The following is a 13,876-nucleotide window of genomic DNA, read 5'->3' as shown; positions in this document are numbered from 1 at the left end:
TTCAGTTCAAAGCTTTTTATTAATTAAACTGCCATTTAAACAGCCTGGTTTCCACCCTCCTCCAATGCTAAGGCTCTTCAAATATTTTCACTTACAGTTTTCAGGACTGTAACCGTGAGCAAATCAGCAGTACATCAAAACACCACCGCTTGGCTTTCTGTGAGTTCTAATTCTCATGGACACACACACACATGTTGAGTGGAAATGGCTCCTGTAACACATGGGGGGGGGGGATTCACCGCAGCAGCAGCTACCAACTGATAGGATTCTCTCTCTTTGCTGTGCATTCTGTATTCCAAAACAAAGGGGCAAATTCTGAATTTATTTTTTTTTAACTAACAGAACTTTAAGTAAGGCTATTCTGGTATATTCCTTGTATTAAAATACTCCGGAAGCCCTTTTCGTCAGCTCCCATCAGACTTAGCATTTTCAAAAACGAAAACGTTTCCATTGGCTTCGGGTTGAAATGCTGATGCGGTGATGTGCCCCCAGGGGCCACCTTTCCCTTCTGCATCTCCCAAATCACGTCAGGATAGTGTCATCGATCTGTTCGACAGAGTCGGCTTGGCTGGCGAGCTTCTTCAGAGATCGCCGGCAACTCTCGTTCAGCAATTCCAAGCTGGCAGCATCTAGGATCTTGGAGATGGACTGCAAGGAGTAATGCAAAAGGAGAAGTCATTGCTTTCTATTACTCAGCATTAGCATCTATGTTAAACCAGACAAACAACCCATCTAGTTCAGCACTCTGCCTAAGAACAGCTAGCCAAACCCTGCATAGCTTTTTCCCCAGGCACAGCACATTGGCAAAATCCAGTCCCTTACATGAGGGTCTGTTTTTCTGACTGTAGCCCAGCTTAGCTATTCTACATTCCACTTCTTTCTCTTGTTTTTCATCTTGCTCTCCAACCTCTCTGCCCTCATATCCTGTTCTTCTTCTACCTTTACTCCTCCAGCTTCTGGCCACCTGGGAGTCCCTCCCCTTATGATGACACTTATGTCCTGCCTGCCCTTCCTACCACCACTTATGCATGAAGCCTTTGAAATTTTGCCCAGGCAAACACTGGCTTTAATTCATCCCTTGTTACCCTTGTGCTCCAACCTCCCTCAATAGAAGGGAACAACCACTGGTGCCCAACCATACTAGGGGGGAGCTGAAGATCACTGGCTACAATACCTGCAGTCTCCACTATACCAAGTCAATCTGTTCAATCAGTAATGCCCACCTCAGTGGTTGTCAGACACTAGGTCAGGTGCAAAAACTGGGTCACAGCTATTGCAGGTGTGCTATGAAGGCCAAGAGAGAGCAGGTAGAACAGAGTGGGCTAGGATAAAAGCAAGCTTGGGTTTGCCTCTGTATAATGACCATAAATAGCCATTAAAAAACATAAATGGTTTTTTAATGGCTGAGGAAATGAATATGGGGCATTTATGTTCTACATATAGATCAGGCTTCACTAAGTGTCCTACTCCTGTTGCAAAAAACAAACAAAAACACCTTTTGAAACGCACACATACCCCTCCTGCCATGTGAAAGGCATTCATTCCTATACCAACACAGAACCTGAGGATGGTTCCTCTCGGCTCTTCCAGTATGTTACACCCACCCTACCTGCCACTATCCTAGCACTGGCGTAGGCAGTGGACAAGAATGCACAAGCTTCAGCCTCTAAGACTGAAGCAGCAGCAGAAACCTCCCAGTGCTTTATGACTGCAGAATACAGGAGTAAATGAAAGGGAAGGCAACTCCCCCACCCAGAATCCAGAAATACCTGAAGCACTTCCTCGCCTTCTCTCATCTTCAGGAGGTTAACAATGGCTTGGTCACTGTAGGCCCTCACGCTGGTGTTCTTGTCTTTTGTGTTGTCCAGAAGGGCTTTGAGGATAGGCTTAGCAGTCTGAGGGTCCAGGGCAGGGAGGGGATTTTTATTTGCCCACCAGATCATCTTTTCTGCAACTAATTTTATATCGCTGGATGGATTCTGGAGACACTGTAGGAAACAAAATAATTACCTTGGTAGGATATAGGACTGGCAAGTCTTATGGATATGGGGGGTGTCAGGGGAAGGAGGAGAAGACCTGGATTATCTTCTGAACTCTTCTATGAAAACCAGCAGCCTCTCCTCTGGGGCTGTGCATTTTAGGCAATGGGTAGGGCAGCTGCCTCTCAGGAAAGACTGTCTACCACTGGCAGTTCTCTCACTGGAGAGACCTCAGTAAGCTTTCAAGCAAACTCATGTCTATTGTAAAGAGTCCAATAGCACCCTTTAAGACTAACATATTTTGTTGTAGCATAAGCTTTCGAGAAACACAGCTCTGTTTGTCAGATGCCGCTCTCTTCATCAGAGCTGTGTTTCTCAAAAGCTTATGCTGCAGCAAAATTTGTTGGTCTTAATGGTGCTACTGGATTCTTTACTATTTTGCAGGAACAGACTAACACAGCTAACTCCTCTGGATCTATGATTATGTCTATTGTGGCATTCCTGCTGTACTTCAGTTTTCTCTTTCTCTTTTTTGGCATGCTAATTACCCATTCTACAGTAGGTTTCATTTTTGCTTCCACTTGACAGTATGCAAACACCAGGAGACAACAGGAATCATGCAGGCTGTTAGCTCATGTGGAGGCACCCTCTCCAAGAATGCACCCTCAAGGAGACACAAAACACAACTGACTCCTCCATGTCTGCTGGGCAGAAGAGGCAAAAAATGTAGGGAGATTGATGTAGAAGGGTCTGTTCTACTGGCCCAGGATAATAGAGGCATACAGAAATAAATGATTTGAACGCTGATTTATCTGAGCTTGGAGCTCAGGAGACCTGCAGGCACTAGATTCCCAGCCCAGAAGTAGAGTGTATCCAAGGACTGAGAGCACCACTCTGCCCCTTGCAGAGTATATCTGCCTCCAGAGAAAGGAACAGGAATGAACCCAACTGTGGAGGTTGTCCACTGCAGCAAGAAGAATTGACTATGCTGACCAAGAGCCATTTGATTCCATCTTACAATAACGGGCATGCTCGGGTGGTTTTGTTTGAGGAGTCCTCACTAGCGTGGGTGTTTCAACCCAGATAGGTCCCCAAATTGTCCGTGTGACAGAGTTACTCGTCTATGGATATCTGAAGCTTCTACAAGACTTCCACTGTATGAGAGGAGCAGCTCATCCCAAGATGTCTTCACTCCCATCTGATGGAGAACCTTTGCTTCCTGTACTCCAACACTCCACAAGGAGAGCAGAAAGCCTCCAAAAGGATATGCTCCAAGTTACAGAAGTTGCACACTCATATCAGGCATACCTAGGGCTGCCTATCAGGAAACAGCTATCTGGTCACCAATCGGTCAATTTGCTGTGGAAACCAGCAATCCCACATCTGAAACACTTACCTTAATGAAGAGGTTGGAGAGTTTGGGTGGCAAGTTTCCTGCATTGGCCTCTATGTGGTGTTTCATGAGGAAGCCCATCCCTCTGATGCCGCTGATAGCAATTGGGATCTGCAGTGTCAGGAAGAAAGCAAGAAAGTGAACTGTTGGGGTTGTCTGTAGCAGGCTCTTCTGAGCCAAGCAGGCTTGAGAATTCTGAGCAAATTCCAGTAGCGGGCTGCAATTCAGAGATGTATTCAAACACTGTTCTCAAAATGTGGCCTGATTCACTTGGCTGTCAACTTATTTACTGCTCAGCTGAATACATTACATTGTTTATTTACAGCCCACCTTTCCAACAGGCACTCAAGGCAGATTACTCATAGTGAGTCAGTACAATCAAGAAAATACACAACTTCCTTCCCATTATGAGTATTCTACCCAAGATAACGGGATAATGAAGGCCGTGTCTGCAGGGGCTCATTCACAAATGCTTGTGTGAACGCTGTCTCCCCTCAAGCAGATTTCAGTGCTTGCTTAAGAAACAATTCAAAGCCAATTCCCTTGACAGTTACTTTCAGTACTAAAAGAACAAAGTCCAAGCCTAGTGGCACCTTTAAGAACTATAAAGTTTTATTCAAAGTATGAACTATCATTCTGCTGCTTCGGACCAACACGGCCAATCACCTGAATCGACCTTTCAGTACTATGCTAAAAGTACTGGGGACAATAAACAAAACAAACTGGAGCCCTACTCTGGAGCTCCACAGTCCACACCTTAATCTAACATTCCATTTCCTCCACTGCCTTTGATCTGCCTCTTCTGTACAGAGAGGCCACAGAAGAATCTGTCAAGCTGCTCTTTGTCTCCTTGAGCCTGAGGCAATTAAATCCTGTATTCCTTGAGCCTGGGGGACTCTGCCCAGGCAAACTCTGAGCACTGATCAACCCAGTCAGAAGAATAACATGCACCACACTCTTAGGAACACTTTGACTGCAAACTGGGGAGGGGGGGGTGTTTGCTATATGTTTCACCTCCAAGTGAAACCTCCCCACATGCAGAAAATCAGGGGGGTTCAAGCTTAGTACTCTTTCTGATGTCCTAGACTCTCCACATTCAGTGAGATATTTTTTAAATGTCTAAAACAATCAAACATGCAACGTCCAGCTTCAATTGGAAGCAGGCCACTTCTAAGAATCCAAGTGGTATGATTTTGTTTATTTACTGTGTTTCTTGCTTCTGAGAAAACCCAACTGAAAACCTTACAAGGAGCCCCTAAGAAAAATTTCTCCCAGCCACACCAAGTATGGAGATGCTTACCCGATCAGCGGTGGCATTGCTGAAGATCATTTCATGGACACTGCTACAGTATTTGGGGTCACACACTTTGCCAGAAGCCACGTTGACGGCCACAGAAAGTGCCAAGCTGCGCCCGTGCCTCACCATCCAGTCGATGCCAGAGACATCAGCTGCAAAGGAGGAGCAAGATCCTAAGTGCATCCCCAGCTCAGAAAAGGATCCTTTACGCTGCAATCTCAGTTCTCAAATATCGATATAATTGGACTCGGTGAGGAGGCTCATTTATGTGTAACGTGCCAATGCCGCCTTTTCAACCATAACCATCAAATTTAAGCACTTAACTAGACCAGGCAAAGAAAACCAACCTCTGGCATACTGGCCAATTTGATGTCCGCTATCATAGACACTTAGAAAACCTTGATCAGGATTAAGCATACTTTTCCCCATCTCATGGGAATCACTGTTCACAGTCTGCCAAAGCATACCTAATAAATGATTGAGGAGAACGTGGCTCAGTTCTTCTTCAGTCAGAAATGCACATAGCTCCCCCAGGCAGCCAGCTGAGGCCGTGCGGGTGGCATCCTGATAAGGAAAGGAAATGGAACCTTTGAGAAGAAAGGTCGCCCCCGAGATCGCACAGCTGGTTCACACATGCATCTGTCCCTGGATCATGGCAAGCTAGATTTTTTGGCCTCTCCATGAGTTTTCAGTTCTATACTTGAAGCTATTAATGCTGTATATTGAATTAATTTTTTCCCCTCTCCAGGTACAAATTGTAAGTCATGTTGTTTATTTTAATTTTATGCAAAGTTGTTTATTTTTATCAACCAACCAGATGTATAACTTCTTTTTATTGTCTTGAATTGTTATACTTACTCTACTACAGCTTAGGATGGATATGATTATTTTCCTCTTTTCTTGGAATTGTTATAATGTGTTTTTGGTACTTAATAAAAGTTTGAAAAGTGAAGGGGGGGGGAGGAAAAGAAAAGAAATTCTACCTGGCATCGGTTCTGCAAGGACTCATTTACATTTGCTCATCATCAAGGGATGAACACACATGCACAGACCAGCCCAAAGTTGAGAGAGAATGAGTAAGATTTTTTTCCCTGCTCTCTCAGCTTGCAGGCCTGAAAGCCAAACTCTGTACTGATGGCTTTATCTGGAGGAGGTTACAAAACTGCCTACAAAAGACAAAAAACTTCTAGGCCTGCAATGCTCCTGCTCTGGTCCCTCACAATGACCCAGCATCAGGCTGGATTCTCCTGCCAATCGGTACCTCATCATGTCCCAGCATGCCTAGAAGCACTGTGGTGATATTCTTCCGGACTGCTGCATCCACTTTGGCCCCAGCTCCCTGAGTCACGAAGCGCAGGGCCTGCAGCATCGTGTCCCTGAAAAGCAAGTGCAAATGTCTGTCAGAGGAGCTCCTCCACCTAGTCCCCACCTCAGAAAAAGGGGGAAGAAAGTCAAATTCCTGTCAGGACCCAGCCCCCTCCCACAGCCAACTCTACCATGAGCCAACCCCTTCAGGAGGTGGATGGGGGCGGGGGGGGGCAGGTGAACAGATCCATTTGGTTACAGTCCATTTGGCTGTTCTGCACAAGTCCCAATCCCCCTTCTTGCTCAAGACGGCCTTTTTTAGGGGCTGCAGAAGGGGAAACGAGAGGAGGACATCAGCAAGCTGCCATGTGAAGCATCTGTCACTGATGCCAAAAAGTCTTTGCTCACAGCAGGCGAGACCAAGCTAAGTGTCATGAATAGCACATCAGCTCTCTGAAACCCGGAGTTTCTGAAGGCCTCAGGAGAGTATGAAGATGAGAGCAGCTTTGTGCCAAGGAAAGCAAAGAATGTGTTGCTTTTCCAGCAGCAATGGAAGGGTGAGGGGAAAAGCCAAAGGCAAAGAGGTGATTATGTGATGCCCCATCAGAACTGATAAAAAAAACCTCTGCCACATTTGCTGAGGAGAAGCTATTTTGGAAGCAACTGCTAGAGGCGGAGGAAAGCACCGTCATGTCATCGACAACTTTAATGGCAACCCCAGAGGGTTTCCAAGGCAAGAGACAAACAGGTGGTTTGTGATTCGCTGCCTCTGCACAGCAACCCTGCAATGACTTGGTGGTCAACCATCCAAGTACTCATCAGGGCAGACTCTACTTGGCTTCCGAGATCAAGCTAATCTGGGCCATGCTGGAGACAACCTGAGGATGGACACCACTCAGACCCGGACTGGTCAGGCCCTCCCTTTGTATATGGTGGAACAGCAATAAAATTCTGCCTCTAATGACATGAAGACCCCAGTTGCAGAAACTCTCCTCTGAAGCAGGAAGAAGGCTCCAGAAGGTGGGAACTTTGGGAAGCGGGGTGAAATTCCAATCCCATCTCTACAGGCCTATACTGGCTCTGAGGTTGGAAGAAGACGGGGCTGGATCCGGAGAATAACTTCAGCTGGGGTCTTCCTCAATGATGCCCCTTGGTGCAAATCTCACCATTTGCTGAGGGGGTCCAGGCTATTTTGGGTGCGTGTGTGTGTGTGTGTGTGTGTGTGTGAAAAAAGCCTCTAAACCCTTCAGAGGGAAACAGCCTGTCCTCAACAGAGGTGGGAGTTTCTCTCAACCAAAGTTCCAGAAACTTCTAGAAGTGGGAGGGAAAGTTGCCTGTAACAGGCTGCTGTTCTACACTTTCCACAGCTGTGCATAATGAACAGGCTATAGGCAAAATCAAAACTTTTGGGGCTGAGAGGTGGAAACATAGCCTTTTAAATAAAGCCTTTGTTGGCTCAGCTTCGTTTGAACCCCAGAATGCTAGTCTTGGGGAAAGAGGGTTGAAGTTGTTTTAGCCACACCATTTGACGCTAGCAATGAAACAGCAGCAGCTCAAAAAGAATGCCCAGCACTGCCAAGCAAGCAGGACAGGGTGGGGGGAGAAATGCTACAAGGATTCCTTTTTCCTTTGCATGGCCCTGCCTCCCAGCATCCCCTTTTCCACTGACAAAGCCAAAGGGGCATTTTCTGCAGCTGCTTTGACTGCCCGACTCACCTGACTCCAGAATCTTCACTGGTGCGGATGCCGTTCAAGAGTTCTGTAAAGAGTGGATCAACTTTGGCATGGATAGTAATCAGCTTGCCGAGGGCATCTGCAGCCTTGAGACGGACCACCCGGTTGGGGTCCTGCAATGCTTTTGTGAAGGTTGTTTGCAGCTGAGGTAAAAAGGGCTTCAAGGCAATGCCCACCTGCACAGGTTGGGGGGGGGGGAAGCAGAGCTGCTAGAAGAGGGTGTGTGGGCCTTTGCAAATGGCACCATGCATGCAGCAACCCATCAAGCCCACATTTCAGTTCAAGCAAATTTAATTCCCAAACAGAAGTCTCTGAAATACAGCAAAAGGCAAGCTGCAAGGAATTTTTGCTCTAAGGAGACCACTGGCTCTCTTAGGAAACATGAAATCACCAGTTTGTTTTTATGGGTAAAATTCCAAGCCTCAGTCTCAGTGGCCAGTGTGAAAAGGTGATGGTGAAACATCCCCCACCCCAAATCAACATTGAGCAACTAAAAGGAAAAAAATAAATTTGAATTCCCCTCCAAATTCCTTGCTTGCAAACTTTCATTCTTCTCCTCTCCCCGTCACTGCACTCAGGTGTAGGGAAAAATTCCCGTTTCAAAAACAGAACATTGCTGGATAAGCATAAAAAAGATAACCAACTGTAGTGTGGAATCTGTAATGTGACATCCAAAACGAGGTTAAATATATGCAACTAAAGCCTGGTGGGCACAGGGACTCTTGTAGGTCAACAAGACTGGCCTGTGTTGAACAAGCTTGCTGAGGGCCGTAGCAGAGTTTCAGAGTTCTTTTAAACCATATATTCTGAAATTGGTGCTTTCGCTAGTATCTTCTACAGCAACATTTCATCCCACACGTACACACACGCAAGATTAAATATTCATATTGGACCAAGACCAGGTTACCAGTCTTACCAGGTTTTCCACTTTTAAAAGCCACAGCTTTTAAAAGCTTGGAAACAGCCACTTTTGTGTTTGCCTTTGGGGAGTAAACATCTTCTCCAGATGATTAGGCACAGAAGATTTTTTTTTAAACTGGGTTTCTATTTTCTTTTAGGGCACAAACGGGCATACTGTGGCCATGCTGGCTAGTTTACATGTCCATTGGCTTGTGCTGAAAAGGTTCAGTGAGACTTCCCCACAGGGTTGGGAACTGCATGCTTGATCTGCCACAAGTAATATATATTTCAAGTAGCTGAATTCCTGAAGGCACGGATCAAAGTGACTTGACAGCGAGAGCTTGTGTTTCAAGGTGCTCAGAAATGCTTTCCGCCCCAACCATTTCCCCGCTTACCTTGGCCAGCAGAAGGCTGAGGGTTTCCAGAAGAGCCACCTTGACGTTCCAGCTGAACCTGTCTCCCAGAATGCGGATGAGCGGCCCCGTAATGCTCACGACAGAAGGCTTCAGGGCATCCGCGGAGGTCAGTTTAATCACCAGCCCCAAAGCCTTGGCGGCTTCTTCCTTCTGCTCGGAACTGCCCGTCAGGACGCCCTCCCGCAGCACGGGAAGAATAGAAGTCACTCCCTGCGGAAGAAATCAAAGCAGGCAAGCTGGAGGCGGAAAGGGAAATTGGGCTAATGCTGCAGTTGCTTCCTGTTCAGCTGAGAGGGGAGGCAAGCAGCAAAGGGTCACGTCCAACTCCTCCATCCCAGAAGGCAGGCCCAGCAGACAAATCCTGTCCTCCCTTCCTGGGGTCAGCTCTGCTTTCTGACCTCCAGCCAGCTGAGTGATCTGCCTGCCTTTTCACCCTTAAGCCTCCCCCTCACTTTGCATTCTCTCCTTCTCCCATTGGATTAGATGGCCAGAAAAGGGAAAGAAAGAGCTGGGAGCCATCCGCTAAGGCCAGAGGGTCTCAGACTGGGGGCTGCAACTTTCTCACAGACGGGTCAAGAGGCAAGCAGGGAAGAGAAGGAACAGGGTAAGCTGGAGTTAAGAGGGTGCAGAAGGCTCGATGGGAAATTTGGGGTTGCCTCTGCATGACATGCAAAACGGCAATAAAAGGAAACATTACTATTTATAAATGCTAAACTTGAAACATACAGCATCAACTTGGATTCTTGTGTCTCAGGCTGCAGAGGGGGAAAGCAGAATGGATTTAAGTTTGCAAGTGGAGCCCAAAATGTCCGGCACATTTAGAAGTGGGTTCTACTTCAGAAAGTTTGAGAGCCACTAACATAGGCCAAGGTGTCCCCCAGTGTACTATGCCCAATTTCTAACTTGTTTCCTTCTGCCTTTGCTCCCTTCCCCAATTCTCAGAAAGGAAGGAGCACAGCAGACACGTATTTTCCAGCAGGGCACCTTCCCCCCTTCTCATGGAGGGGTCCAGCAGCCAAGCTCTGGGCCTGCCTACCTCTTTGCTCACCATCCCCAGAGGGAAGGTAGACAGGTGGATCTGCAGCGGCCAGGGAAAGGAGCTCCTCCTATCAATGCAGTGGGGAGGAAAGACAGATGGGCCAAAACACACCTGAAAAGAAAGAATCTTCTCTTGCTAACACCCTGCCCCTTTGGCCTTTCCCTGAGGGAAGCATGGAGAAACAAAAAAGGAAGGGTATGGCTCAGTGCTAGAGCATCTGCCTGTCATGTAGAAGATCCCTGGTATCTCTAGTTAAAAGAACTAGATAGGAAGTGATGTGAACACCCTCTGATTGTAACATTGGAGAGCTGCTGCCAGTCTGAGTAAAACTACAGTGACTTTAAAGAATCAAGGATTCAGAGCTGCTGCCAGCCTGAGTAGACAATACTGACTTTAACAGACCAAGGGCCTGATTCAGTAGAAAGCAGGTTCATGTGTAGAACTATCCTCTTGCCCCTTAGTGTGATATTCCAGCTGCCATCTGTCTTCCACTTTTCCCCCCTCCGTCCAAAGTGCAGAGAGACAAACAAAGCGGGCTGTGTTGTTGAGCAGAAAGATCTCCCAAATGCTGGAGAGCTCTGGTTTCTGCTTCCCACCAACCTCCCCAAGGAAGAGGTGAAGCAGTATCTGGAGATATTCCTGGGGAAGAGGCTTGGCCCACCGCTCCACCATTGAAAACAAGTTATTGCATCATGGAGATAAAGTCTGCTTTCAGTCTGGCTGAAGCACACAGGAAGCCCAAGTCCTTGGTTCAATTAGAACAGATCCTGAGTCCCTGGAACAACTGACAAGCCCATAAGAACATAAGAGAAGCCATGTTGGATCAGGCCAATGGCCCATCCAGTCCAACACTCTGTGTCACACAGTGGCCAATATATGTGTGTGTGTGTATATTCCTTCTTGGGAATGCAGAATCCAGGCACGTGCTCTCCAGCGGCCTCATTCTCCACCATGCGAATACACACACACACACATATATAATGTGGCTAATAGCCACTGATGGACCTCTGCTCCATATTTTTATCCAATCCAATCTTAAAGCTGGCTATGCTTGTAGCTGCCACCACCTCCTGTGGCAGTGAATTCCACATGTTAATCACCCATTGGGAGAAGAAGTACTTCCTTTTATCCGTTTTAACCTGACTGCTCAGCAATTTCATCGAACGCCCATGAGTTCTTGTATTGTGAGAAAGGGAGAAAAGTACTTCTTTCTCTACTTTCTCCAACCCATGCATAATCCCATCTGCCATGGAACTAAATGAGTGGCATACACCATTTTTTGGGGGGGAGTCAGGAGGTTCTTTGCCTTTGACTCTGCAAAAAGCAGAAGCCAGCCCTAGTAGACTAGTAGGCCTCAAAGTAAGTTTGGTAGGTGCTGGCAAGATGCTTATACAGAACTGCACCAGCACTGTGTCAACAGGTTGACCCTCCTGACTTAGTCAGGAACTGCTGTGATGAGCCAAGACCTCGCATGCCCACTTTACCCTGCAACAATTACCTTCTTGGGAATGCAGAATCCAGGCACGTGCTCTCCAGCGGCCTCGTTCCCCACCATGCGAATATCCCTGTGGAGATCCTCGATGAGAGCCAGCTGGTTTCCAGCGTCCAATTTCTGCAGAAGGAAGCAGAAACAAGTCCTTATTGTGTGGATGCCCCACAACAAGCAATACTCCCTTGAACTTTCATTAGGAAGGTGACTGCATGCAGGCAGCGGTGAGTTTTCTTTTCATATGTGGTTACTCCAATATAGGGACTGCTTAATGGCACAATCTCCGGCTACAGAGGAAAAACATGTACAGCTTGGAACATGCGTGAACTCATGAGATCCAGGACTTTTTTTGAGCAGGAACGCATAGGAACACAGTTCCAGCTGGCTTGGTGCTGGGAGTGTGGCCTAATATGCAAATGAGTACCTGCTGGGCTTTTTCCACAAAAAAAGCCCTGATGGAATCTGTGCATCTCGCTTGAATGGTAGAGAGGAAGTATATTTTGCCACAGTTTGAGCTAGCTCAGCATTAAGAATGTAGTCCTAAGAGTTGAAATTAAAAAACTAAATTGGCATGGGAACTTCTTGTTAGAGTCCAAAGTGGGTATTTGTGTTGTACTAACTGGTCACAAAAGCAAGGTCACTTCCCATGTTTTATTTGGAGAGAAAAGCAGGCCCTAAAGGTTTTAAGCCATCATACTTGCCCCAAACACTTTTATGTCCTGTCTTTGAATCCAAGTAATGCCATGAATAATATACATATTTGAGGAAGTGTCAAACCTTGAATAGAACTTTTTTTGTCTTTTTCCCCATCATGTTTGTTGATTTCAAAGGTCCTACTAGACTCAAACTTTGTTCTAAGGCATAACCATAAACAGCTTATCTTATCTCTGATCCCTAACAAGATATTCTAAAACTCTACAAATGAAGTGAACAATCTGCAACCAGAATAAAGCAACTATGACTTCAGAGGAAATACATCCTGCTCCTAATTTTCTTCATGAACTCCAGTGGCAGAATCTGTAATTTGTAGGGGCAGAGTTTGAACTAGGCTACATGATAGTTTTGGAGGCAAGCCGTATTGATCTGCAATAGAATAGTTAGACTCAAGTCCAGAATTACTTTAATGTCCAGCAAGGTTTTCAAGGTGTAAACATTTGAGAATGAAAGCTGCCTTTGCCAGCTTACAACCCTGGTCTCTAAGGCCCTACTGTACACAAATCTAGCTAGGCTAGATGAAGATCTCAAACCTACATAAAGCTTTCAATAGTGTCCCAGTACCAGTGAGGGTGGGGATGTTTGCCAGCAGAAACTTAGAGGGGGAAAGCAAGAGAAACTGCTCCCTTCCATCCAGTATTACAAAAATACCACGGAGGCAAATCCAGTGAAGGACTTACAATCACACAAGAGAACATCTTTCAGAGAACATCTTTCTGTTCTAATTAGTGAGAGTAGGACCTTCTTTGATTGGCTCTGCCATGCTATATCTGATACTGATTTCAAAACAATCATTTACATTAAACTTTGTAATAATATATTTATTACATGAACTCATTCGGTTTGATTTTTTTAAAAGAACTGTTTTGGGGCGCTCTCCTGGTTTCTCAGATCCCATCTCGAGGACAGCAGTCCACCAAGCCTGACCTCCCAGTCACTCCCTCCCAGAAACAGCCTGCCCTCCCTCCCCCGTCCTACCTTGGTGATGGCGTTGAGCGCATCCCAGCTTTCACTCAGAACCATGGGGTTGGTGTCATTGAAGAGCTGGATCAAGCCCAAAACCAGGTTCCGCAGATGGGCCGTGTAGTCGGCCTTTGTCTTGGAACAGTATATGTTCAGGATGGCAGCTGCCGCCTGCCGCAACCCCACCTCTGGGCTGCGAGTGGCCTCCAGCAGGTCTTCGATGATAATCCTCTGCCCAGCCTCGTCTTCCACGGACAGGATGACAGCCTGGCAATTGGCCATCTCCTGAAATGTCAGGGCAGACAAAGCCTTAAGTTTTGGGCCAGGATTTTACCCACCCACAGTAATCTCTCAGAGACAGATGGCCATTCAGTGAGAAGATCGAGAATCCCTTTAAACAGCCTAGACCATGGGTGTCAAACTCATTTGTTAGGAGGGCCAGATCTGACACAAATGGAGCTTTGTGGGGCTGGGCCATGAGTGTCAAAAAAATGCAAGTTGTGGAGATACAAACTTTATAATGGACACAGACAATTAAAGACATTTTTTTAACTTAGTTTAAGTTAGAAAGGTGGGGGAATAGTGGAATTTCGCAGTGCAATTTTTAAAATAAAATATCAAGAAAAAGCACAAGGCTCTGACTCTGT

At 46.4% G+C, this 13,876-nt stretch overlaps 1 protein-coding gene across 1 annotated transcript in view; it reads right to left on the bottom strand.

The window, feature by feature from the left end:
- GCN1 (GCN1 activator of EIF2AK4) overlaps nucleotides 1-13,876 on the bottom strand; it is a 66,904-nt gene continuing 53,028 nt past the window's right edge. The window contains exons 49-58 of the mRNA XM_060250400.1: nucleotides 13,245-13,514; nucleotides 11,562-11,675; nucleotides 9,004-9,234; nucleotides 7,691-7,884; nucleotides 5,931-6,045; nucleotides 5,137-5,233; nucleotides 4,673-4,821; nucleotides 3,376-3,483; nucleotides 1,770-1,988; nucleotides 1-648 (exon numbers count right to left, since the gene is read on the bottom strand). Coding sequence (XP_060106383.1) covers nucleotides 523-648; nucleotides 1,770-1,988; nucleotides 3,376-3,483; nucleotides 4,673-4,821; nucleotides 5,137-5,233; nucleotides 5,931-6,045; nucleotides 7,691-7,884; nucleotides 9,004-9,234; nucleotides 11,562-11,675; nucleotides 13,245-13,514 — 1,623 coding nt within the window. The 3' untranslated portion in view covers nucleotides 1-522. The remainder of the gene's footprint in view (nucleotides 649-1,769; nucleotides 1,989-3,375; nucleotides 3,484-4,672; nucleotides 4,822-5,136; nucleotides 5,234-5,930; nucleotides 6,046-7,690; nucleotides 7,885-9,003; nucleotides 9,235-11,561; nucleotides 11,676-13,244; nucleotides 13,515-13,876) is intronic.

The sequence above is a fragment of the Heteronotia binoei genome, chromosome 11 (assembly GCF_032191835.1).
Source record: "Heteronotia binoei isolate CCM8104 ecotype False Entrance Well chromosome 11, APGP_CSIRO_Hbin_v1, whole genome shotgun sequence".
Lineage (NCBI taxonomy): Eukaryota > Metazoa > Chordata > Lepidosauria > Squamata > Gekkonidae > Heteronotia > Heteronotia binoei.
The sequence above is the reverse complement of the archived record's forward strand: the minus strand, read 5'-3'. Positions and strand labels throughout refer to the sequence as shown.